General features: G+C 45.1%; 1 protein-coding gene across 3 annotated transcripts in view; it reads left to right on the top strand.

The window, feature by feature from the left end:
- CCDC40 (coiled-coil domain containing 40) overlaps nt 1–17,167 on the top strand; it is a 202,801-nt gene extending 185,634 nt beyond the window's left edge. For all 3 annotated transcript variants that reach the window (XM_040330432.1, XM_040330434.1, XM_040330435.1), the window contains 2 exons: nt 13,116–13,274; nt 16,863–17,167. In XM_040330432.1, the coding sequence (XP_040186366.1) occupies nt 13,116–13,274; nt 16,863–17,126 (423 nt within the window). In that variant the 3' untranslated portion in view covers nt 17,127–17,167. The remainder of the gene's footprint in view (nt 1–13,115; nt 13,275–16,862) is intronic.
- Nucleotides 17,168–27,715: the final 10,548 nt, after the last annotated feature.

The raw sequence follows: 27,715 nt of genomic DNA, 5'->3' as shown, positions 1-27,715 counted from the left end.
ATGGTCGGGGTTTTTCTTTAAAGTCCCATTCAACTCTATGGGAAATACATGTTACATCATGTTCCAGCATCACGTCCAAACGGCCAAAGATTTTAACATGAAACTTGGCACACATGTTACTTATATGTCAGCAACAAACATAGGATAGGTGGTTTAACCCTTACCCACCCCCATTTGCCATGGTCGGGGTTTTTCTTTAAAGTCCCATTCAACTCTATGGGAAATACATGTTACTTCATAACTTCCAAACAGCTGTAGATATTTCGATAACACTTGGTCACATGTTACTTATATGTCCACTTAAACTATAGGATAGTTAATTTATCCCTTAACTACCCCCATTTGTGAGGGTCGGAGTTTTTGTTTAAAGTCCCATGCAAATCAATGGGAAATGTATGTTCCCACATAACTTCTGTACGCCTGGAGATATTTCAATAATACCTGGTACACATATTACTTATATGCCAAATAAAAATATATGACAGTTAAATTAACCCTTACCTACACCCTTATATAAAAGATGGGTATATTTATATTACTATGATTTTCCTCCCCAAAAGGTTAAGATAGGAAGACCGGGCAACGCCGGGTATTCAGCTAGTATTTATATATATATATATATATTATGTAGTTATTGTTAAGTATTTGAAGGTATTGAAAGTATTTTTTGTACACAGATGAATTTATTAATTGCACTTATTTGTAGGCATTTTTTGAGGGTGAGCGCGTTTTTAAATAACATACTATAACAATGTGTATACATTGAGATGGCGCAGCTGTCCACCAGTGTATAATTTAGCCTATTGCACAGGTAATATATTATTAACACACTTCTCTTACTACCACTGTTATAACATGCACTTCTTCTCTTGTCCCCACTGCACTGACACACTTCTCTCGCCACCACCACTACAACAATGCAAATTTGTTACTTAACTCCACAGCACCAATGCACAGTTCTTCACTCCATGTCACAAAAGTGCTGAAGGGCACTCAACCCATTCCATGGTGCGCACACTTTTGCTAGCATTATACAATATTTAGAGGTGCACCAAAATGGAAGTTTCAGAACCGAAACAAAACCGAAATAAAAAAAAATGTCAGGCCGAAACCGAAATCGACTTTTCTTTTTTCTTTGTTTCAATTTTTTTTAAATAATTGTATGTATTACATGAGACATTTTAATTAGCTTCATTGATTTTAAATAACCAGAATTGAAAAGCTCCAAGTCAATATAATAAAATAACCAAACTTTTATAAAAAAATTAGACACAAATACATAGTTGTAACGGTCACCACTGTTTACGATATTCCATTCCATCGCTCCACGACAGCTTATCCGACAATCCAGCCGACAGGACCCATTTCATTCCCCAGAATAACGAGACAACACAGCTCTGTTACTGGTTCCAAAATGAATGAATCTTTAATGGTACACTCTCAGGTTTTTATACAGTTACAGGCATGCTACAGTTAATCACAGGGACAATGAAACTCTCCACCTAAAACATCACACAATGGGGCTTCAATACACATTCAGATGGGCTAATTACTAATCATTATCCAGACAGCCTGGCTCCGCATTTAGAGGAGGTAATTACTACAGTTGACAAGTCACATTCCACATCTTATCATCAATAGACTTTTCACACAAAACAGTGTCATTAGCATCACACAATGGAAGACCTTAGAAGCAGATGTAATTAGCACAATGGACACAGAATGCAATCACAGCAAGCCCAAACTACAGCCAGGGGGACTTAATTAGCATCTTAACAGTCTATGTTAAGCATTGAAGGAGACACTCTCTTATTGACCTGTTGTGGACAGAATTAACCAAACTGTAAAATTCCAAGATATCCTGCAAAACATGAATTATCATTAATGTCCCATCTCATGTAATCCGAAGATATCAGTTCTCAGTCATCCTATGCCCCTAGGGGGCATAGGATGACTCTAGACCCAAGAGTCATTAGTGAAGCTGGCACAAGAGTACCCCCCCATCATTCAAAAGTCTCTGGGTGTCACGGGCCATTTCGTTACAATAGTATATTAATATTAATATATAAAACTTATTGTTGCAAAACAGGAACAACAAAACCAGTAATAAACTCAAACAGCAGCTCTAGACTTTAGCTGTGCCGATCCCCCCCACTCCCTCCCTCATTTTCAGTGTGGCCATCTATTGATATATACCTGCACTGTAAATAAATGCAGCTTCACCGTGCCCATCATTGCCACCTTACCGTGCCCTAATTGCCGCCTCACTGTGCCCAACATTGTCGCATTACTGTGACCTTATTGCCACCTTACTGTGCCCTTATTGCCACCTAACTGTGCCCTATTGCCGTCTTTCTGTGTCCTCATTGCAGCCTCACCATCGTCATTGTAAATCACCATAATCAGACTTACTGTGCCAGTCAGTGCGTGGACTACGCATCTCCCGGAGCTGTCTGAAATTTTCGGTTGCGTTGTGACGGAAGTCCCGCCCTCCTAGACCAGCTAGTGTGATTGACGCAGTGTTCCGTCTATCACACGAGCTGCTCTAGGAGGAGTGCGGGACCTTTTTCACGGTGCGGTTGAAAATTTCACAGTCCAGCCAGCCCCCAGGCTGAGCCAGTCACAGGATGCGTCACCTGCCATGGCCTGCCTCTGCCTGCCTCCGAGACGCCTGGCAGTTGTAGTTTGCTGCAGTTCCACCCATCGCCACCAGGAACGGTGCAGCAGTGCAGACTACAACTCACACAATGCAGCAGCCAGCCAGCCAATCGGCGGCCGCCGCGGCCGACTTTTACGATCTAAAGGAAAAAATATAGCAGACATGCAGCGTGGCCGTTTGGGTCATTATCTGCAAATTTTTTGTTGTTTCGGCATTTCCCCAAAAGAGCTATTTTCGGCCGATTTGTATCGGTCTCCGATATATCGGTGCATCCCTAACAATAATAATAATAAAACTATACATTTCATATTTGGTTTTGAATAGAGTGGTAAAAGATTGGGGTTTTTACTATTTTTGAAGGCTCAGTTAGAACGACTTCTATTCACTTATAAAAAAAAATTACCAGGTTTGAACCAGGAAAGATATATTGATTTAAACAATCTAAAGAGCATATAATACATATGGTAACTTTCTATTTTCACATATGCAGATTTGTGCCTTCACACTGTATGATATTCAGAGATGAACAAAATACAAAGAAGTGATCTTGTGTAAATTGTTCAAAAATGACTGGACTATGTATAAGATCACACAGAGGTGACTATAGGAAGATCTGTTAAAGCACAGATATGATCAGGCAGGTCAGCAGGGCGTATGATGGTATCTGCATAATATTGGAGAAAATACACTGCATCTGCACTAGAAAGTAGGGATGAGCTTCGCGTTCGACTCAAACCCATGTTCGACTCGAACATTGCCTGTTCGATTGTTTGTCGAAATTCGAACAAAACGGGTCGTTCGCACCAAATTCGAGTGACGCGTCACGGACCATAATTCACTGCGGCATTGCACACTGATGATTGGACAAGCATGCACTATGACCCGCATGCTTGGCCAATCACAGCGCGCAAAAAACGGAGAGCCATAATTGGCCAAAGCCAGGGTGGCTTTGGCCAATTATGGCTCAGGGCTTTAGCACATGCCCCACACTATAAAAGGCAGCCTGCAAGGCGGCCTCGTGTAGTGTGTTGCGGCGTTGTTAATGAGAAGATCAGTCCTATAGAGAGAGAGGGACAGTGTCTTTTTTACTAGATAGATACCGTATTTTCCGGCGTATAAGACGACCGGGCGTATAAGACGACCCCCTAATTTTCCAATGAAAACATTGTTTTTGGCTATACTCGCCATATAAGACTACCCCCTACCTTACACAGGGATGCAGTCTTGTACCTCCGATCCAAGCCCAATGTCTAAAGGCAGCTCTGGAAGACTTAGATGCAGGTCCATCCTCTGTCCATCCTCTCTTCATGGTAGAGGTGAGCAGGCACTGCAGCAGATCCCCTTAGCTTCTCTCCTGATGGCTCTGGTCTTGGCAGGCTGAGAGCTCAGACCCCATCTATACGTCTGCACTCATCTCTCCTGGCTCAGTTTGCCCAGAGAACGGTGACACTTCCTCCTCTGGGTGCAGCCACTTTTGGTATCAATCCAAGTCCACAGTCTATTTGCCTCCATTGGCAAGCACAGTGCAAAAAAAGGTGACATTCATTGCAGCATGCACTGATCCAATCCCGGCGGGCGATGCACTCTTTTGCTGAATACAGAGCTTGTTAAGCCTGCTCGGATTGGCAGAGGATTGTGACATCATCAGCCCGCGCCGCTCCAATCTGAGCAGGCTTAACAAGCTCTGTATTCAGCAACAGAATGCATTGCCCGCCTGGATTGGCAAAGCGGAGCATACTGCACGTAACAGCATTACAGTGCTTCACATCCTTCTGGCTGCCTCTGTACCCAGCGTATAAGACGACCCCCGCTCTTCGGCAGTGTAATTAAGGTGTAGAAAGGCGTCTTATACGCCGGAAAATATGGTAGATAGATAGAGCAGGCAGGCTAGTCAGTTTAGTTAAATTAACAGTGTGTAGAGGATATATATACATCACAGGTGTTGTACATATATTTATACACTGTATAGTTTAGCTAGATTAGCTATTCCTATGTGCCAGGCAGTTGATTGTGCTAGCTGCAGTCTTCTAATGTGTTGTATTGCCCATGTGCTGTATAGTTTGCACCTAAACCTACTTGGAGTTTACTGCACTTGTGCTGTATAGTTTGCACCTAAACGTACTTGGTGTTTACTGCACTTGTGCTGTATAGTTTGCACCTAAACGTACTTGGTGTTTACTGTAATTGTGCTGTATAGTTTGCACTTAAACCTACTTGGAGTTTACTGCACTTGTGCTGTATAGTTTGCACCTAAACATACTTGGTGTTTACTGCACTTGTGCTGTATAGTTTGCACTTAAACCTACTTGGAGTTTACTGCACTTGTGCTGTATAGTTTGCACTTAAACCTACTTGGAGTTTACTGCACTTGTGCTGTATAGTTTGCACTTAAACCTACTTGGAGTTTACTGCACTTGTGCTGTATAGTTTGCACCTAAACGTACTTGGTGTTTACTGCACTTGTGCTTTATAGTTTGCACCTAAACGTACTTGATGTTTACTGCACTTGTGCTGTATAGTTTGCACTTAAACCTACTTGGAGTTTACTGCACTTGTGCTGTATAGTTTGCACTTAAACCTACTTGGAGTTTACTGCACTTGTGCTGTATAGTTTGCACCTAAACGTACTTGGTGTTTACTGCACTTGTGCTGTATAGTTTGCACTTAAACCTACTTGGTGTATACTGCAAGTGTGCTTATTAGTTTGCACATAAAGCTACTTGGTGTGTACTGCACCTGTCCTCTGCAGTTTGCACCTAAAGCTACGAGGTGTGTGTACTGATGTTGTCCTCTTCAGGCCATTATAATGTCTGGAAGGACAACAAAGAGAGGCAGAGAGTCACAAGGGCAAGCAGGCTCTGCATCTAGAGGCAACAGTGCTGGTGGTGGACACGGTGCATCCTCTTCAGCACATGGTCGTTGCACACGCTCGTCATTCTTTTCGGGAGCTGGCCGTGTTGAGCCTCAACATGCAGACAAATTGGTAGAGTGGATGACCAAGCCATCCTCATCCTCGTCCTCATCCTCTCTCACCCAGGCTCAGGGTACTTTGTCTGGCAAATTAGCTGCCAAGGCGTCCTCTTCCCTCTGCACAATAGCATCACACAATCCTTCCCTAGTCCCACCATGTCCTCCTGAGGAGTCCCCCGAACTGTTTCAACACAGTGTTGGGTATATGCTGCATGCAGATGCGCAGCGTTTTGAAGGCTCTGATGATGGAACACAGATAGAGGAAGGCAGTAATGTGAGCCCAGAGAGAGGGGGTGCCCGAGAGGCACAGCAATCTGGCAGTCATGTTCCCCCAGCTGCAGCATACTGCCAGGTTTTTGACAGTGATGAGGAGGGAGGGGATGATGAGGTCACTGACTCTACGTGGGTGCCTGATAGGAGAGAGGAGGAGGAGGCACAGGCACATCTCCAAAGAGGCAGGATGCCCTTCAGGGGCCAGCTTAAGGGCAGTACACCAACTGCATTACATCGCAGAGCTACGCCTGTGCAGGGCGCTGCTGTGTCTCAACGTTACTGCAAAAGTTCTTTGGTGTGGGCCTTTTTTGAGACGTGCATCAGATTGCACCGTTGCTATTTGCAACATATGTCTCAAGCATATTTCGCGTGGCCAAAACATCACCCGCTTGGGCACCACATGCTTGACCAGACATATGTCGACCTGCCATGCAGTTCGTTGGCAAGCATACCTGAAAGACCCACACCAAAGAACAAAGCGGACCTCCCCTTGCCCCTCATCAGCTGGGATCTCCAACCCCACTATACCCTCAGTCCTCTCTGAAGCCTGCACTGATAGGACTTAAGGTGTAGAATTAGGTGTGTCACAACCTAGTAGTACATGCGGGCAATCTACTATCGGTACACCGATGTCAGATTGTACCAGCCAAATTTCCCTGCCCCAGCTGCTGCAACGCTGAAAGAAGTACTCTCCCAGCCATTCACATGCCCAGCGGTTGAATGCTAGCTTAGTGAAATTGCTAGCACTTCAACTGCTGCCTTTTCAGTTGGTAGATTCTGCCCCCTTCCGTGAGTTTGTGGAATGTGCGGTACCTCAGTGGCAAGTTCCCAAACGCCACTTTTTCTCACGAAAGGCGATTCCGGCTCTCTACCGCTATGTGGAAGGCAATGTCCATGCCTCGCTGGACAGGGCGGTCAGTGGTAAGGTGCATATTACCGCTGACTCATGGTCCAGCAGGCATGGACAGGGACGTTACCTCTCTTTCACGGCGCATTGGGTGACTCTGCTGGCAGCTGGGAAGGACGCAGGGCAAGGTACAGTGTTGGAGGTTGTTCCGCCACCACGCCTCCAAAACACTCCTACCGGTTGTGACACACCTCTCTCCTCCACCCCCTCCTCTTCTTCCTCTGTGGCCTCTTCCTGTGCTGATGTGTCCTCGGAACCAGTCGTGCTCCGTAGGCATACGAGGGGCTACGCAGGAATGCAGGCAAAGAGATGCCATGCGGTGCTAGAGCTGGTGTGCTTGGGAGACAGGAGCCACACTGGGGCAGAGGTTCTGTCAGCTCTGCAGGGGCAGGCTCAGAGGTGGTTGACACCATGCTAGCTTAAGCCAGGAATGGTGGTTAGCGACAATGGCACCAACCTCCTCTCTGCCCTGCGACAGGGACAACTGACCCATGTGCCCTGTTTTGCTCATGTCATGTTCTGAATTTGGTGGTGCAGCGGTTCTTGGGCAGGTACCTGGGCTTGGCCAGGAAAGTCTGTGTGCATTTCCGAAGGTCATATAATGCCACTGCTCAGCTGACAGACCTCCAAAGGGAATACAACCTGCCCAAGAACCGCCTAATCTGTGACATGCCCACCAGATGGAACTCTACATTGGCCATGCTGCAGCGGCTGCACACGCAGCAGAGGGCCAACAATGAGTACCTGTGCCAATATGGCAGCAGAACTGGGTCAGGGGAGCTTGGGTTTTTTTCCCCACGCCAGTGGGTCTTGATCAGGGATGCATGCACTGTCCTGTCACCATTTGAGGAGGCCACAAGGATGGTGAGCAGTGACAGTGCATGCATCAGTGAGACTGTCCCTCTTATTCACATGATGGAGCACACGCTACGTTGAATAATGGACAGGGCCCTTGAGGCAGAACAGAGGGAGGAAGAGGAGGACTTTCTTACCTCTCAAGGCCCCCTTTATCCAGACAGTGGTCCTGCTTGCCCGCCTAGCACACAGGAAGAGGAGGAGAAGGATTGTATCATCAGCATGGAGGTGGAGCCTATCACTCAGCATCAGCAGCAGCAGTCTTCAAGGGATCATTTACAGTCCCAAGGAACCCATGGACTTTTACGTAGCTGGGATGAGGTGGCTGAGGATCCTGTCGTCCTCAGTGACCCAGAGGACTGTGCCCCGAATGCCTCAGCAAACCTACGCTGCATGGCCTCCCTGATCCTGCAAAGCCTGCGTAAGGATCCTCGTATTCGTGGTATCAAGGAGAGGGATCATTACTGGCTTGCAACTCTTCTTGATCCACGTTACAAGAGTAAGGTTGCGGAGCTTATCTTGCCGTCGCAGAGGGAGCAGAAGATGAAACATCTTCGGGAGGCCTTGCAGAAAGGTCTGTGCAACGCGTTCCCAGAACCTGGGGGATTACTAAATCCTGGTCCTGGACAACGTGTTGCTGAGGCTTCAGTGAGTCAAAGAAGGAGCGGTGGAGAAGGTGGCCGTCTGACCGATGCGTTCAGACAAATTTTTAGTCCGTGGCCCCAAGGTATGACCGATTCCAGCAACCATCGCCAGCGTCTGGTTTACATGGTGCGGGAGTGCCTAGGGGCAAGATCAGACTTGGACACCTTCCCCACCAAAAATCCTCTGGCTTACTGGGTCTTGAGGATGGATCACTGGCCAGAGCTTGCACAGTACGCAATTGAGCTACTGGCTTGTCCTGCATCCAGCGTTCTTTCAGAACGCACATTCAGTGCTGCTGGAGGCTTTGTGACCGATCACAGGGTACACCTCTCCACCGACTCCGTCGATTGACTGACCTTCATAAAAATGAATCAGGCTTGGATCAACACCAGCTACCAAGCACCTGATGCTGATGTAACTAAATAATTTTTTGGAAATGTCAGATCCCTTGGAGACTGCCTATGCTGATGCTGAGTGACTGTCCTGTTATGCTGCTGACTGAATATCCTTTTCCTCCTCAATGATCTTGCTGATAGCTAGTAAGAAAATTGTTGGTTCTGGGCACCGCCACCAGTGCCTAAGGCCCAATTTTTCTGCCCCCGTTTAACAGGGGCGTATATTAACAATTTTAAAAACAATACTTTGCATGTGGCTCTTTGCTGCGCTCCAAATTACATTATCTGTGAGGGGTTGCAGTGTTGTGGCACCGCCACCAGTGCCTAAGACCCAGTTTTTCTGCCCCTGTTTAACAGGGGCGTATAATAACTATTTTTGATGCAATTCTTTGCATGTGGCTCTTTGCTGCGCTCCAATTACAGTATCTGTGAGGGGTTGCAGTCTTGTGCCTAAGGCCCAATTTTTCTGCCCCTGTTTAACAGGGGCGTGTAATAACAATTTTTGATGCAATTCTTTGCATGAGGCGCTTTGCTGCGCTCCAATTACAGTATCTGTGAGGGGTTGCAGTGTCTTTTGCACCGCCACCAGTGCCTAAGGCCCAATTGTTCTGCCCCTGTTCAACAGGGGCGTGTAATTACATTTCTTGATCTAATATTTCACAGTAGGGCGTTCCAGCGCCCACAAAGACTAACTGTGAGGGCTTACAGTGTTGTGGCAACACCAACCCCTAGGTCCCAAATTTCTGCAGAGTATATACGGCAGGCCCCTACTTTCAAACATCCAAAATTACAAACGACTCCTAATTGCAAACGGAAGGAGCCAACGAGAAGTGAGAGAAAATCTACACCTAGGAACGGAAATTCTCTTCTGTAAGAGGTGTCTCCTGTCCATTGATGCTTTATCACAATCCTTGTTTCACAAAAAAAAATAAAAAATCTTTTGTCATTGGGACAGAAAGTGAGGTGCAATCTTCTGAACAGATGCACACAGACAGCAAAACCAATGTTACAGGGGTGATATGATAACCCTTCTCTATGTTTTCAGAAAAGCTTAAAAAAGTATTTTATGGTTGAAGCTACACTTTAAAGAAGTACCAGTTAAAAATGACAAATAGATTCTACTTAACAACAAACCTACAGTCCCTTGTCTTGTTTGCACCGCCTGTATACATCTGTTCAAAGTAAATAGGGCCAAAGGGGCTTTTTAATGACCTGGGGGAGAGGGGGGCGGGGAAACCCATGCTATTTTTCTCAGTGATTTTTATCCATATTGCAGGGACCAAACATTACATTAAAGCCGCAAGCAGTCTTAAATGACTTTTTTATTATAGTAATCTTATTGTGTGCAGGGACAGTTCTAAACACGTGCCACTACTATAGACACCCAGCAGGTACGATATTTAACCACTTCCCGACCTCCTCATGTACATATACGTCAGCAGAATGGCACGGACAGGCACATGTACGTACCTGTACGTCCTCTGCTAGACGTGGGTGGGGACACCCCCCCGGTACATGCGGAGGTCAGGTCGGCTCGGGGAGCGATCCGGGACGACGGCGCGGCTATTTGTTTATAGCCGCTCCGTCGCGATCGCTCCCCGGAGCTGAAGAACGGGGAGAGCCGTGTGTAAACACGGTTTCCCCGTGCTTCACTGTGTCGGCGCATCGATCGCGTCATTCCCTTTATAGGGAAGACACGATCGATGACGTCATTCCTACAGCCACACCCCCCTACACTAGTAAACACACACAAAGTAAACCCTAACTCCTACAGCGCCCCCTGTGGTTAACTCCCAAACTGCAACTGTCATTTTTACAATAAACAATGCAATTTAAATGCATTTTTTGCTGTGAAAATGACAATTGTCCCAAAAATGTGTCAAAATTGGCCGAAGTGGCCGCCATAATGTCGCAGTCACGAAAAAAATCGCTGATCGCCGCCATTAGTAGTAAAAAAAAAAAAAAAAAAAAAAATGCAAAAAAACTATCCCCTATTTTGTAAACGCTATAAATTTTGCGCAAACCAACCGATAAACGATTATTGCGATTTTTTTTTTTACCAAAAATAGGTAGAAGAATACGTATCGGCCTAAACTGAGGAAAAAAATTTTTTATATATGTTTTTGGGGGATATTTATTACAGCAAAAAGTAAAAAATATTGCATTTTTTTCAAAATTGTCGCTCTATTTTTGTTTATAGCGCAAAAAATAAAAACCGCAGAGGTGATCAAATACCACCAAAAGAAAGCTCTATTTGTGGGGAAAAAAGGACGCCAATTTTGTTTGGGAGCCACGTCACACGACCGCGCAATTGTCTGTTAAAGCGACGCAGTCCCGAACTGTAAAAACCCCTTGGGTCTTTAGGCAGCAATATGGTCCGGGGCTTAAGTGGTTAAAGGAATTTTTCATATTTTTTTTTTCACTTTAAGCATCATTAAAATCGCTGCTCCAGAAAAAACGACATTTCCATTGATACATGTTCCATGGGGCAAGACCCGGGTCCCCAAACCCGTTTTCCGTCAATAACTTGTATATTGGGCTTTAAAATGAGCACTTTTGAATTCGAACGTTCGAGTCCCATAGACGTCAATGGGGTTCGTGCGAACGTTAGGTCCGTTCGAAGGTGCTGGTGCGAACCGAACACGGGGGTGTTCGGCTCATCCCTACTAGAAAGTATTGAGACCAAATATTGGCGCTGATTAAATTTAAACCATATGATGTTCCTCTGCATCCAGTCATACATTTTTGGAATAAGTTGACCTGTTGCAAGGAGAAATACTGGACCAAAGGCTGGTGATGGGGTTTGCAGCTATTTTACTTATCCGGCTGCAGTAGAGCATGAGTTAGGCCCCGTACACACCATAGAATCCATCCGCAGATAAATCCCAGCAAATGGGTTTCAGCGGATAGATCCTATGGTGTGTACACGCCAGCGGATCTTTTTCCGCGGATATATCTCCCCTGGGATGGATTCCAGCAGATCAAATATTTGCTGACATGCAGAACATATCCATCTGCTGGAGTCCATCCCAACGGATGGATCCGCTGGTCTGTATAGACTCACCGGATCCATCCGTCCGAAGGGATCCCCCGCATGCGTCGTAATGATTCGACGCATGCGTGGAATTCCTTATATGACAGCGTCGCGCACGTCGCCGCGTCATAATCGCGGCGATGGCGCGACACGTCATCGCCAGAGGATTTCGGCGCGGATTTCAATGCGATGGTGAGTACACTCCATCGCATTAAAATCTGCTGAAATCCTCGAGAGGATTTATCCGCGGAAACGGTCCGCTGGACCGTATCCGCGGATAAATCCTCCCGTGTGTATGGGGCCTTAGGAATTGGTGATTCTTGCAATCATTTCAAATCTTAGGATAATAGTCAGCAAATGGATAGTAAATTGGGTTAGGTAGCGTAGTGTAGGGAAAGGCTAGCATCGCTGTCACATTTTTTTTTTTTTTTTTTGCGGTTTGTGTCCCTGTTTTTAGATACAAAAAAAAAAAAAAAAAACATACTTGGGGGGCACGCCCAAAAAATGCTATACATCTAAGATGGTGCTGCTATAAGACCAAAGACAGTACAAAACAGATAATAGCGGACAGGACATTTATCCTGCAAGGCTAGTTAAAAACACCTGAACATATTCAAAAATACGGGGGTTTGGTCACACTATATGGTCATATAGTGCTAAGCCCACTTACTGCGACAAATTACCCTGAATTAGTGGGTTCTAACTTGTTAATAGAATGAAAGAACCTAATGTCTCAACCTTGGGAGATAAACTCCTCTATATAGGAGAACTGAAGGGATTCTTCCTATACACTGGTGGCCACTAATGTGAGGTAAAAAAAGAGGGGGGGGGTGCTCCAGCCCAAGAGACCTGGTCAGAGTCTATACACAATACAAAAACATACTTGGGGGGCACACCCAAAAAATGCTATACATCTAAGATGGTGCTGCTATAAGACCAACGACAGTACAAAACAGATTATAGTGCACACATGCAAAAATGACATTTATCCTGCAAGGCTATTTAAAAACACCTGAACATATTCAAAAATACGGGGGTTTGGTCACAACCTGTTTTCAGATATTCCTTTCTTTCCTGTCTGGTGGTTATTAGTGGTTAAATCAAAAAAACATTATTTAAAAGCCCTGGCTGACTCAAGCTTTTTTTTGCATATGTACTACTAGCCCAATTCATTATTTTTTTGCTGGGCCACTGTGAGTATGTCTTAGGAATGAATGAGGCAAACAAGCACTTAAAAGCATAAAAACATATATTAATATGCAATATTTTATATTTACCAACACTGGTCTCAATCTAAAACGAAAAAGAAAACACTTTAAAAAATGTGTCTGTAAGTGTTTGCAAATCTAATTATTTGACCTGATATATGTTGAACAGAATACAGAGGAATGTACCAACACCATCTTGGATCTTGAAGAGACTGAGAGGTCACTCGGTTTTGCCATTACAGAAAAACAGAACAGCATCTCCAGCCTGAAAGTAGACACCAGCTCCATGGAGAATGAAATTGAGAACCTACATGAGAAGAAACGTCTGGTATGGTTTTCTGATACTAGTGTTTTCCTATTGTACAACTTAAAATGGGTCACTTAGGCCCGGTTCACACTGGTGTGATGCGGGAACACTGCAAATGCACCCGACACGCATGGCAGTTCACACAGCCATATGCAAACTGCTGGGGAGTGTCATATGTTAACGACACCCCCATTTTAGCTTGTGTATTGCACTGCAAACTGACAGTTCAGACATGAATCGGATCGCATACAGTACAGACTGGACAATGTTTGGACACACCTTCTCATTCAAAGAGTTTTCTTTATTTTCATGACTATGAAAATTGTAGATTCACACTGAAGGCATCAAAACTATGAATTTAACACATGTGGAATTATACATAACAAAAAAGTGTGAAACAACTGAAAATGTATTTCATATTCTAGGTTCTTCAAAGTAGCCACCTTTTGCTTTGATTACTGCTTTGTACACTCTTGGCATTCTCTTGATGAGCTTCAAGAGGTAGTCACCTGGCGCAGCACCCCATCACTCTCCTTCTTGGTCAAATAGCCCTTACACAGCCTGGAGGTGTGTTTGGGGTCATTGTCCTGATGGATGGAATAGTATGCCGCTGGAAGATGCTGTGGTAGCCATGCTGGTTCAGTATGCCTTCAATTTTGAATAAATCCCCAACAGTGTCACCAGCAAAGCACCCCCACACCATCACACCTCCTCCTCCATGCTTCACGGTGGGAACCAGGCATGTAGAGTCCATCCGTTCACCAAAGATCTCAAGTTTGGACTCATCAGACCAAAGCACTGCTATCAATCTTTTCAATCAATGCCGAGAAGCAGTGGAGAAGAGGATGTCGGGGGACGCGCACAGCAGGTGAACGGGCTTAGGTAAGTAAAATGGGGGGGCGGGGGGGGGCCGTGACAGCGAGGTGTTTTTTCACCTTAATGCATAGAATGCATCAAGGTGAAAAAACATGAACTTTTACAACCCCTTTAACACGTCGATTGGGTCATTAAAACTGAAATTGCATTGGAAAAGTGGTTGGAAGCCCTTTTAAGCATTCTCATTGATGGGTCCCGCCTTACACCTAATTTTGGCTGTGACTACTTTGTCAGATTATGTCTGACTGTGTGAAATTTTTTAAAAGGGATCTAACCACCACTGTTGATGTCCCTCTGCTTATGGAATGTGTGGAGCAGATGGCTGTGGCATTGAATTTCAGCTGCGATGACTTTCTGGCAACCTCTTGCTGTCTCCTCTGGGTGTATATGCGTACAGTACTTTGGCTAAAGTGCTGGACTGTAAAGCTATCGTCTAAGAAGTGTTTGATTTGCATGCTCTTTGAGAGCAACCCTAAATGTCCTCATTAGAGATGTTGGTAAGAGCACACATCTTCCTAAGTGGAAGAGCCTAAGAAGCACACTGCAAAGTCATCTTCCTCTTTAAAAATGCATCCCCTTGACTTCAATGTTAAGGTCCCCCAAGCTTTTCTGCCCATCCACTTGCAAAGTCTGGCAATTTAAGTCTGTCCAAAATTCAGACATATGCTTCTCCCCGTGAAAACATGGCCCCACTTTTCAGGAGGGGGGTGCACCCATGTGGGCGCTAAGGCATTTTGCCTGCCAATTGCTTGGATGCAATAGGTTGTGTCCCAGGCCTACAAACTCAAGTTTGATTCCCTGCCCTTGTTTTCTCTTTTCAAAGCTTCCTTTGTCTCCTCACAGAACCAGATCTCAATCAGGCCCTATCATGCCTTCTGGAATAATGAGTCATAACTCCTTTCTCTCCTGCAAAGCAGTTTCAGAGGTTTTACTTCAATCTGTTCACTGTCCCCAAACCCAAGGGAGACATTAGTGCCACCCTGGATCTTTCTGATCACAGATTCAAATGCTTCAGTTCAGAAGCCATTTGGCTCGCCGATTTTGCCCAATTTTACTGCAGAACACAGCAACACAATATTCTGTCTTCGTGGAATAAATCATTCTGATACCTTGACAGGCAGATTTGGTAACTACCAAGGACCAGGCTATTCCTGGCTTGCTGGCTCAAGAATTTAGCTCTGGAGTTGGAGCGGTCATTTCTTCCAATCTTTTGAAAGGTTCTCAGGGCTATCCAATCTGGATTCAGTCAGACAACACAACAGTGGTGGCATGCATTAACCATCAGGGAAAAACCAAAGGTCTTGCTGCAGTAATCCTTGTTGTTCTGGATAGGCACAGATGAATCTGGTTCACTGACTTCTGTTAGATCTAATTTCCCAAGGGCTGAAAAGCCACCCTGCTTCTTGGTTGGTGGCTCTGCAAGCCCAGGTTTTAAGTCTGTAATTCCTATGATGCTCAAGGCTGGGAAGTCACATCTCCCACAAGGTCTTTCATTCGGCATTGAAGGGAAGCTTCACTTGGTGTGAATCTAGGGGCTTTCATTCCAGGAGTTTATCTGTGTGATCAGTTCTCTCCTTCCTGTAGTTAGATCTGGCTTTTAGGTCTTGGCACCATCCAAGGTCGTGTCTCTGGTCTTTCTATTCTGCTTTAGAGAGCATTGGCCTCTCATTCTCTAAGACTTTTGTGCAGAGGGTGTCCCATGTGATTCCCCTTTGCGTCCACCTGTGACTCTGTGGGATTTGATCTGGTTCCCTTTGTGGTTCAGAACCATTTGAACCCATTAGCGACATTCCTTTTTCTACTCGTGTCTGAACTGGCAGCCTTATCTTGCAAAGAACCTTTTTTGGTCTTGAATATGGACGAGGAAGTGTTGAGGCACAGGACTTCCTTCTTGCTCAGGGTAGCTTCTGCCTTTTACCTTCACCTGGACATGCTTTTCCAATCCCCTTATTCAGATCCAGACCATTAAAAGGAGATTTCCATTCATCTCCTGGAAGTGGTTCTATCTCTCAGCCTTTACTTTCAGGTTACCTTTTTGTTGTTCTGGATGGACCCCCCAAAAAACATCCATATTATTCCACCATCTGTTTGGTTCAAAGTATCATTCGAGAATATGATCTCAAGGATTGAGTTCCCCCTTTCCTATCATGGCTCATACTACTAGATCTGTGAGTGACTGTTGGGCTTTTCAACACCAGGCATCTGTTTCCCAGATTTTTAAGGCTCACACATGGTTTTCTGTTCACACGTTCTCCAAGTTTTACCAGGTGGAGGTTTCTGACTCCATATAATGCCAGTTTCGGGAGTCAGGGCTGCTTTTGCACATCCCAATGATTTAAGACTCCTGTGGCCCTCAATAGATGAGAAAGAAAATATGATTTTTGTATTCGGTGTTAAATCCTTTTTTTTTTTGAGTCCTTTGAGAGACACAAGTTCAACCCCTCTGTGACTCTCACCCTTTTGACAAAGCTGAGGTATTCAGGTAGTAGCAGGGTTATTCTCTGGGATGTCGTATAGGGTTTTTTTTTGTTTACTAGTGTCCAGTCCCCCTGCAGGCAACAGTATAACCTGAAGATTTAAGACTTCTTATGTTCCTTAAAGAACTCCAAGAAAGGTATTTTACAGTTGGTACAAATATCCTATTATGTTTCATTGTGTGCTTTTCTGTTTGGTTAAAATAGCATTTTAAGAATTTTTAATTTTAAACCAGAATTTCTTTGTTTATCTCATTAGAACCTGACACAGATTGTGGCCTTTCAGACACGTATGAAGTATTTGCAGGCTGTGAAAGAAGGAAAATACACCCCAGTTTTCAGCACTTTACAAGCTCTAGAAGCAGAGCAACAGAAGCAAGAAAATCGCATGCATACAGTCAGCACTATCATTCACCAGATCCAGCAGGAATACCCACAGTATCAGAATGCCTTGCACAGTATAAGTCTTGCACTGGAAGCAAGGCTTGGCCCTCAGGAAGGTGTGTCAGGGAGGGCTCAATGAACAATGTCTATAGCAAAAATACAATAAAGAAATTGAATATATAGATTGCATACAGTAAAAATAATACTTCAATGATATCTTAGTTAAAGAATATCTAAGCCCAGTTATATTTCATTTTGAAGAAAGACTGAAAGTGAGGAAACATCTCAAAGTTTGAGCTGCCACATAATATCAAGAAAGATAATTGTCTACATAGGTGTGCTGTGATATAGAAATAAAAGGAATCATAGGGGGGGGAGGGAAAAGCAAAGTGGGCACGGGGGGGTGACATTGCAGGGGAGAGGAAGGATAAAGGGGGGCTGTGGAAGTGGAAATCAAAGGATAGTACAGACTACAAAGCCCTTAAGGGTATGCAGGGGCATGAATACACAAGGGTAAAAGCAAATCGGGGCACAGCATCGTGACCAAGTGAGGGGAACATCTGCACTCGTAGAGCCCCAGGCATCTATCCATCTTGACCAGATTTTGTCATTTTTTTGGGCAGTTCTGATTAGGGTAAGTGATCTCATACAGCGGTAGAACAGAGTTCAAAACAGAGCGCCATGTCGATACTGTGGGTGGTGTAGCAGCTTTCCAATGAAGGTGGCAAAACCTAAAATAGTTTGGTATATGTCCTAAGCATCAAAAACATTTAACAGCATACACTTGGGATTTGACTCCAGGGTAGGACCGCCAACCAATATAAATCAAGAATTGGACATGACCAGACCATATGTAAAAAAGAAGCAACCTGTGCACCGCACCAAGGGCAAGATACTGGAACAGAGGGGTTCATAGGGCCTATTTGACCCCAAAAAGGCTAACATCTATGTAAAAGTTTTATTTCGAGAAAACGATCTCTGGCTGATATCATATTGGTAACAAAAGAAGACAAACAATCCTCCTCTGTCAAATCGGGAAGGCCCATCTGCCATTTATCAAAGGTCCTTTTTAATTTATAAGTAGGGGCTATAGAGAGGGGGAAGTATAAAGAAGACAAGGGCTTGTCTAATATCCTAGAAATGACTAATCTCTCTACTGGATCAGATTCCAAGGTGAGAGAGGGTGGGAACTGTCTATGAAAGGCATGTTAAAGCTGAAAATACCAAAAATACATCCACTGTGGTAGAGCAGCCTTGAGGTCGGGAAATTAGTGTAGCCTGCCATCTCAGACAATATGTTTTAGACCCACTATCCCCCTAGTAGACCACAATTGAGGGTCAGGAACACTATTCATATGCGGAAGGGTTGGATTACCCCAGAGGGGAATATGAGGGGAGAACGTCCCTGGAGAGCGATAGGCTCTAGCCCTATGACACACCGAGACAGGTCCGTAACCCCAAAGTGAGACCCAGCACCTCGGAACACCAGATTGCTAAGGGTGGAATATGAACCTATAATAGCCGCCTCCAGAGTTACAGCAGGGTTATCTCTAGGCTGGGAGAACCACCACCTTACCATCGCCAGAACTGCTGCCCAGAAATAAACGTGAAAATTGGGTAGATATAGGCTCTCCTGTGTGAGAGGCAACTGGAGAGTGGAGAAGGTCAAATGTGAAGGTCTCCCGTTCCACACAAAGTAGGATATAATACCATTCAGTTTATCGAAGAAAGAAGTTGGGGCAAAAGAGAATTATGAAAAAGGTATAGAAACTTGGATAAATAGACCATCTTTATGAGGTTCACTCTACCCACTAGAGTTAGAGGAAGAGACCCCCAGGCCACACACTTCTGGGAAAAAGTCCTGAGTAGTGGCAATAGATTTAGGTTGAAGTATGAGGACAAAGGGGCCCGCACTACCACGCCCAGATATCTAAATTCGGTAACCCAAGCTAACTGGGTATTAGTGTGGGGAAGGAAGCCTGAGGGGTGCAGAGGGAACAGTGGTGACTTTCCCCAATTGACCCTGATACCTGAGAAAGACCCAAAGGTATCAATAATTTGGAGGGCCGCACGCAGGGAGGAGAAGGTGTTTCTCAAAAAATAAGAAGGTGTCATCCGCATACATGGAGATCTTGTCTACCACCTCCCCCACCCGGATGCCCTCGACCAAGGAGGCAGGCCCAGGGACAACCCTTCCTGATACATCGAGTCAGAGGAAAAGAGGGTTACATAGAGTCGTTAGTGCGCACCCTGGCCCTAGGGTTATGATAGAGCATCTGAACCCACTTAATAAACAGAAGACCAAACTCAAATTTACAAAGGATGGCCCAGAAGTAGCTTCACTCCACTGAATCAAAAGCCTTTTCAGTATCTAGAGAGGCCACCACCCCCGAACCATCCCCTTCCACCCTAGAAACCCGGATTAATCGGCATGCACCAAAGCAGTGATAACAGTGTTCAAGTGACCAGCCAAAACCTTAGCCAAAATGTTTGCATCCACATTAAGAAGGGATATAGGCCGGTATGAGGAACACTGGTCCGGGGCCTTACCAGGAGAAGGACTACCACAACTGTCTCAGACATGGAAGAGGGAATGCAACCCTCCTCCATTGATTTTAGAAGCATGGCCCGAAATGTGGGAAGCGGCTCCACCGCATACATTTAAAAAAAAACTTGGCTGTGAGGCCATCGGGGCCTGGGGTCTTACCCGCCTGCAGAGAGGCCACCACCTTCTGAAGTTCCTTTAAAGTAATGGGACTATCTAACTTATCTTGGAAAAATGGAGGATAAGTACGGCAGGTCAATCTCCTCCAGATAGTTAGAGTTCCTCATCCATGCCCGGAATCTAAGAGCTATAAAGCTTTCGCTAAAATGAAGCAGAAAAAGTATTACTAGAAGTGGGATCAGTCAGCAGCGTCCCACTAGGATCTTGTATGCAGGAGATGAACACAGGCGAGGACCTTTACCTAGCCAGCCATGCCAACATGCAACCATTCCTCTCCCCTTGTTTGAAAATACGCTGGGATTGATGTAACAAATGGGTCTTTGGAGCAGAGGTACGGAGCAAAAGAACATCCCGCAGTGCGGCCTGAAAGGCGGAATACACCAGTGAGTCTCCCATCTGGGAATACTCCACCTCCAAGGCAACGACCATCCACTCCGCCCGCTGTAAATCCACCCTTAGGTCCCAACGCATTTGGAAAATCTGTGACTGGAAACTCCCTCTCGAAAAGGCTTTAAAGGCATCCCAAGAGGTTGATATAGAGAGTGATCGAGGTCATTCCAATATTGTATCATGTCAGACCTATATGGCTCAGAAACCCTTGAATGGGACAACCAGAATCACGATAAACACCATAAACTGTCCTCTGGGCGTTGGACACAGTTGTAAGGCAAGTGGTGCATGGTCTGAAATACCACGAGGTAGATAGATGTCCTGGACCCTGGAAAGAACAGACTCCCCAGCATAGACTAAGTCTGTGCGGGAAAAGGTTTTATGTGAGGCAGAGTGGCAAGTATAAAATAGGGAAAACAGTGCGCATACCACAAAAAGAACCAAAAATGAAGCTGCGACTCAAAAATGTTATACAACATAAATAGTGCAAAGAAAAAAGGTGGAGTCGCGCTAGAAACAATTGAAAATATCCCAATGAAAAAATATTATGTGCAAAATAAAGTCTGTGATGATATTAATATAGATGCAGTCCAAAATTGGTTCAAAAACCAAAAATTCTTGCAAAATATAAACGGTGCTAGGTCTATGTTGTGATAAAGACCACTGCTGCAATGGATGAAGGCAATATGTAGATAACCCAAACGACAGTGCGGACCCTTACCAGAAACAATGATCCCAACGGATCGAGTAATGCAGGGATAATCACAATAGAGATGGATGTAGCACAACGCCTGACGGGATCCACAGTAGCCACCGAATACGTCCCAGAGCATCCAGAGAGAAGAAAAACTCATAGTGTAAAACCATAAATCAAACACACAGGACTGCACCCAGTGGTTGACTAACGGACAGTGTGAAATAATATAACCACCACCACCTCCACCGAACACACTGACCCTTACCAGACCACAAGATCCCATTGAGGATCAAACAGAGCAGGGATGGTACACTCCAGTGTTGATAGAAAAGGTCCCAAATGGATGGCTCCACAAGGTCACCAAGAAAGTTGCAGGATGGCCATAAATAAGAAAAAACTCAAAATAGTGTAATACCGCCAGGTATTTAATAGAAAAGTAGTCGGGTACACTTACATTTAGAAGATTAAAAACGAGCATAAAATCAAACAGCCGGGCCGGTGTGGCAGAACGAGGATTCATCCTCAGTGTGCGGTGACGTCAGAACGTCGCCTCCCAACGTTTCGTCTGAAGAGACTTGGTCACGGGATGAGGAGAACGTTCTGCGTCACCGCACAAATACACAAGATGGGCGGAGTCAGCGTTGGGCACAGATCTCAACGGCCGCACAAGCGCCATCTTGACTGAGGGAAAGAGCAAGGGAAACCTGCTCACAATACCATGTAAACAGAGAAAAATTGCGCTATAGCTAAGGGACCTCTAACGAGCATTACCAAATAGCTAAAAACGCTAGATACAGGGTAAATTAATAAATACAATTAAAAATAATGTGCCGGCCATCAGAGACCAGTGCCCATACGCAGATAGGATTGGCTCATAACGAGACGCGGCAGAGCAAATATATAAACATTTGTCAAATGAGGTGACACGTTATATATATATAACATACAATATGCAAAACTCTTAAAAGAGAAAAACAATAAGGAAAAATTCATTAAAAAGAAAAAAATACATTTAAAATAAAAATGATAAAAATAAAAAGGAGGATAGTGGTAAGATAGTGTTCAAAACCCTATCACTTTTAAGGACATGCCAGTGTTTGGACATGATATGCTTCACACTGGCATGCTGGCAAGAGAAATCAGTAACAAATGGACTTTTAAATCCATTGGTCAGAACATTTTTTGGTTTACTTTTGAGTAGATCATCTCTGTTGGTGTTAATTACCATCTCCAATGTTCCCATAAGTGAATCCCGACAATACCCCTTTTCCACAAACCGCTCAGTCAAGACACTCGCCTGTCTGAGAAAGGTGTCATGATCACTTCAATTCCTCCTAAGACGGAGAAATTGGCCCTTGGGTACCGCCTTGAGCCAAGTAGCATGATGACAGCTATCTTGTGGTATGAAGGAGTTCCTGTCTGTAGTTTTGAAGTATGTCGACGTGACAAACTTATCATTTTCTATACCAATGCTCAGATCCAGAAAATTGATCCTTTCCTTGCTGGCTTCATAACTAAGGACAATACCCCTATCGTTAGCATTAAGGAATGTCATGAATCGAGAGAGATCGTCTTCAGAACCATTCCATAGGAGGAGGATGTCATCAATGTAGCGGGCCCACAGTACAACCTGGGGCCTAGAGGCCACATCGACAACATCCTCCTCCCACTTGGCCATAAATAGATTTGCCAAGCTGGGGGCATATTTAGCCCCCATGGCAACTCCTCTATCTTGCCTGTAGTAATGGCCATCATGCCAGAAAAAATTGTGAGAGGCGGCATACTGTAATAACTCCATAATGAAAGAGACTTGGATGACAGGAAGTCCCGAATCTCTCTCCAGAAAATGGGAAACTGCTTCCAAACCCAGACTGTGAGGCATGACAGTGTATAATGACGTAACATCTGCGGTAATTAACCACAAATCAGTAGAGGGTTTTATGCCGGACAGTAAATGGATAACATGTCTGGTATCCTTCACAAAGGAGGGCATAGTGTTTACTAAAGGCTGCAAGAAAAAATCAATATATTTGCCCACCCGGGACGTAACGGAATCAATCCCACTAACTATGGGACGTCCCGGGGGGGCAAATAGGGTTTTTATGTACTTTGGGGAGATAGTACATAATAGGCACTCTAGGGGCCCTAGGGACCAAAAAGGCTCTCTCTTTAGTGTTCAAAATGTTAAGGCAAAACAGAACAGAACAGTAATCACTGTTCTGTTCTGTTTTGCCTTAACATTACTGTTGAATGCTGAATTAGAAATCAAGCCTTGTACGACGCCATATACAGTGTTGTCCTTAATCCTTGTATACCGTGTAATGTTCACATGTGGTGCATTACAGGCTAAACGCCTGCAAATCTGTTTGTCCTTTTTGAAAAAACAAATAAAAATTTACTGTTGAAAAAAAAAAAATGTTAAGGCAAAAGCCTTTATTAACAATTTTGAGTAGGGCCTTCTTGTATTTATCACCGGGATTAAAGGGGTTGTAAAGACAAAAATATTTTCCTCTTAAATAAAGTCTGACAGTAGCTGATAAAGTAAAAAGTAATGTTTTGCATTATAACTAGTTTGATACCTGTTGAAATCGAGCTGTTTTATTCACCTCCGTCACTCCTGAATCTTTATTCTCACTGACTTCCTGGTTTGCGGTGCGCATTCATTCTTGCTACATCACTGCCTAATGGGAACTACAGTTCCCATTAGGCTTAGCCTCCATGCCTGTGAGGGATAAGAGAGCATCTTCACGCAGGGCTGTAGTCATAGGGAGGGGGTGAGCACATTCTGCTTTCCACCATGAAAAACGGCTCAGATGCTGGTGGAAAGCAAGAAGAGGAGTGACAGGAAATGGCATTTTCAAACCTGGATTACTGTATTTTGGAGATCAAAAGGAAAAACGAGGTAAGTGATATTTAAATGCTCTAGCTTACAGCAATCAATTGATCTAATAAAAAACTAACCTTTAGTGTTCCTTTAAGAGGAAGACGGGTGTAAGTATCTTTATCACTTAAAATCCGTTGCATCTCCGATGAGTAATCCCCTTTGTTCAAAACCACAATCCCACCCCCCTTATCGGCGGGGCGGATGACAAGGTTTTTGTTATCACATAGTGATTTGATACCTTCCTCAATATTCTGTTTACATCTAACCTTCTTTACATTTAAATTACCCAAATCCTTAAGGGTCAAATCTCTAAAGACTCTTAAAACTGCAGGCAAATGACCTGGGGGATTGTATGTAGAGGCATTAGCCAGGCCAGAGTGAACGTAGTTCAAGGCTGTGGTTTTGGAAGGATTAAAATGGTTGGATGACAGATGTCGCTGGATGTTTAACTTGCGGACAAATTTATGTATATCCATATAGGTCTTGAATTTGCTGATATTACTAGGTGGTGCATATTTCAAACCCCTTTCAAGAACACTCAACTCAGAACTGGATAAAACATGAGAACATAAATTAAAAATACCGGTCCCTGTTATGTTTTGGACCTCTTTGGACTTCCTATGTCTCCCCCCTCTGACCCCTCTTTTAGTTCTGCCAACCTTTTGACCCCCTGCCCTGCTCGGGGAAAAACCCAATTCTGTTGAGGGTAATTGGTTGGCTGATTCTGACTACTAGAATAGCCAAATTCGTATGGTCCTGAGGTTTGGACCTGACCACCATTGGATATAGGGTCAGGAAAATACTCACTAACATCAGGGTTATCAAAATTACCCAAGGGGAGAAAGCTGTTATGAGTCAAAATATTGTATTCAGGTTCGAAATTACCTGCATAATGAACCACCTCATTGTCCCTACATCTTTGCATCACATTGGGGTGAAGGCCATGATTATATACAGTACCTCGACTAGGACCCTGTGAAATCGACTGGCTACCGCCATAATTCGGTGGACAGGAGGGAGGTGGACCACCGTAGTTACCTTGACCCCATGGGGTATGAGGGCCAGATCCTCCCATAGCACCTTGTCCCCAAGGTTGGGCACGATAGCCTGGAGGCGGACCGAATTGGCTTCGTTGATTTCCCCCACCCCTCCCAGAATTGGGGGGGGGTAAGGTACAAAAGGTTTTTTCCCTTTATGGTGACTTTTGGGTGTATTACTAGTAGTAGTCCTTTTTTGACTCCCTCTCCCAATCGGTACATGGGAGAAACCAATATTAGTAGCACTGGACCCTGAGTACACAGGGGTGACCTCCATTACTGGGTTATTAATATTGTTGGCTTCTGCCAGCAATTTTTTCTGCCAGTCGAAAACAATATTGCCTTGATAATCACCAAAGTCCCTATTGAACTTTTTCTTCTTTTTAATTTTCTGTTCTTTTTCCTCCTTTTCTAAAATTTTTAAAAGGTTTTTAGATCTATCAGTATAATCGTTGCTAGACATAAATGGAGATAATTTCTCTTTGACAAGTTTAATCTCATCGTCTAAACCAGGGGTGGGCAATTATTTTTTCGATGCCACATGAGAAACTAAAAATATTTTGGAGGGCCGGGCCAAAAGGCTAAACTCAATTCTGCATAAAATCAATTGTATTTCTTTATAAAAAGCAGTAAATATCATTGTTGGACAACTGGTACGAGTACTTGTTATAGACATGGCACAGGAGGGGGACAGAGGCTGGGGACATGGCACAGGAGGGGGACAGAGGCTGGGGACATGGCACAGGAGGGGGACAGAGGCTGGGGACAAGGCACAGGAGGGGGACAGAGGCTGGGGACATGACACAGGAGGGGGACAGAGGCTGGGGACATGACACAGGAGGGGGGCAGAGGCTGGGGACATGACACAGGAGGGGGACAGAGGCTGGGGACATGACACAGGAGGGGGACAGAGGCTGGGGACATGACACAAGAGCGGGACAGAGGCTGGGGACATGACACCGGAGGGGGACAGACGCTGGGGACATGACACAGGAGGGGGACAGACGCTGGGGACATGACACAGGAGGGGGACAGACGCTGGGGACATGACACAGGAGGGGGACATACGCTGGGGACATGACACAGGAGGGGGACAGACGCTGGGGACATGACACAGGAGGGGGACAGACGCTGGGGACATGGCACAGGAGGGGGACAGACGCTGGGGACATGACACAGGAGGGGGACAGAGGCTGGGGACAGGCAGCCACTGTTTAATCAATAACAATTGATTAAACAGTGGCTGCATGTGATGGCACAGTGGCTGCGTGTGATGGCACAGTGGTTGCGTTAGATGGGCACAGTGGCGACAATTGATGGCACAGTGGCTGCGTGTGATGGGCACAGTGGCAACAATTGATGGCACAGTGACTGCGTGTGTTGGCACAGTGGCTGCATGTGATGGCACAGTGGCTGCGTTTGATGGGCACAGTGGCTGCATGTGATTGGCACAGTGGCTGCGCTTGATGGGCAGAGTGGCTGCGTGTGATTGGCACAGTGGCTGCGTTTGGGAACAGTGGCGACAATTGATTGCACAGTGGCTGCGTGTGATTGGCACAGTGGCTGCGTTTGATGGGCACAGTGGCTGCATGTGATTGGCACAGTGGCTGCGTGTGATTGGCACAGTGGCTGCGTGTGATTGGCACAGTGGCTGCGTGTGATTGGCACAGTGGCTGCGTTTGGGAACAGTGGCTGCGTGTGATTGGCACAGTGGCTGCGTTTGATGGGAACAGTGGCTGCGTGTGATTGGCACAGTGGCTGCGTGTGATTGGCACAGTGGCTGCGTGTGATTGGCACAGTGGCTGCGTTTGATGGGCACAGTGGCGACAATTTATGGTGGCACAGTGGCTGCGTGTGTTGGCACAAGTGGCTGCATGTGTTAGCACAGTGGCTGCGTGTGATGGGCACAGTGACCCCTCCCGCCCCTGCCTTGTACCGGCCCCGCCTACTGTTATCACCCCGGCAGGGAACATTACAGACAGCGTTCGTTTGAACAGCTGTTTTCCCCGCTGCGCATAGACACTCCCCCTTGGACGGATCTGTCCAATCGCGAGCAAGGGGGAGTGTCTATGTGACTCCCCCTTCCTCGCGATTGGACAGATCCGTCCAAGGGGGAGTGTCTATGCGCGGCGGAGAAAACAGCTGTTCAAACGAACGCTGTCTGTAATGTTCCCCGCCGGGGTGATTAACGTGGCAGCGGCGGGGGGGCCGGATTAAAAGGTCCGCCGGGCCGTATACGGCCCGCAGGCCGTAGTTTGCCCAGGTCTGGTCTAAACGCTTTAACTTAGTAGCCTTACGTTCACCCAAAAATTTTAAAAGGCCAAGTCCAGAGTCATTAAAATATTTATACCAGCTCTCCAAATCAGTATCGCCTTTTTGGGGGGCAATCTCCCACCTTAGGCTCCTGGGGACCATTTGGTGTTTGAGGTATGTGTCCAAAAAGACAACATCCCATTGGGTGTGCAATTCTGCTATGGTCAAATTTTTTAGTCTCATGAAGAGACCACCTAGATCGCCATCACCATCTTTGAATGTTTCAAACACCCGCTCTGAGTTAACAACTCGTGTAGCTCGAAATTCGAATATATCCATATTAGTGAAATTTCAGCAATCAGTGAATAGAACTCTGTGATAGAGTATATAGGTAGCAGCACAGTAGAGTATAAGAACAAGTTATAAAATAGGGAAAACAGTGTGCATACCACAAAAAGAACCAAAAATGAAGCTGCGACTCAAAAATGTTATACAACATAAATAGTGCAAAGAAAAAAGGTGGAGTCGTGCTAAAAACAACTGAAAATATCTCAATGAAAAAATATTATGTGCAAAATAAAGTCTGTGATGATATTAATATAGATGCAGTCCAAAATTGGTTCAAAAACCAAAAATTCTTGCAAAATATAAACGGTGCTAGGTCTGTGTTGTGATAAAGACCACTGCTGCAATGGATGAAGGCAATATGTAGATAACCCAAACGACAGTGCGGACCCTTACC

Source organism: Rana temporaria, chromosome 12 (assembly GCF_905171775.1).
Source record: "Rana temporaria chromosome 12, aRanTem1.1, whole genome shotgun sequence".
Lineage (NCBI taxonomy): Eukaryota > Metazoa > Chordata > Amphibia > Anura > Ranidae > Rana > Rana temporaria.
The sequence above is the reverse complement of the archived record's forward strand: the minus strand, read 5'-3'. Positions and strand labels throughout refer to the sequence as shown.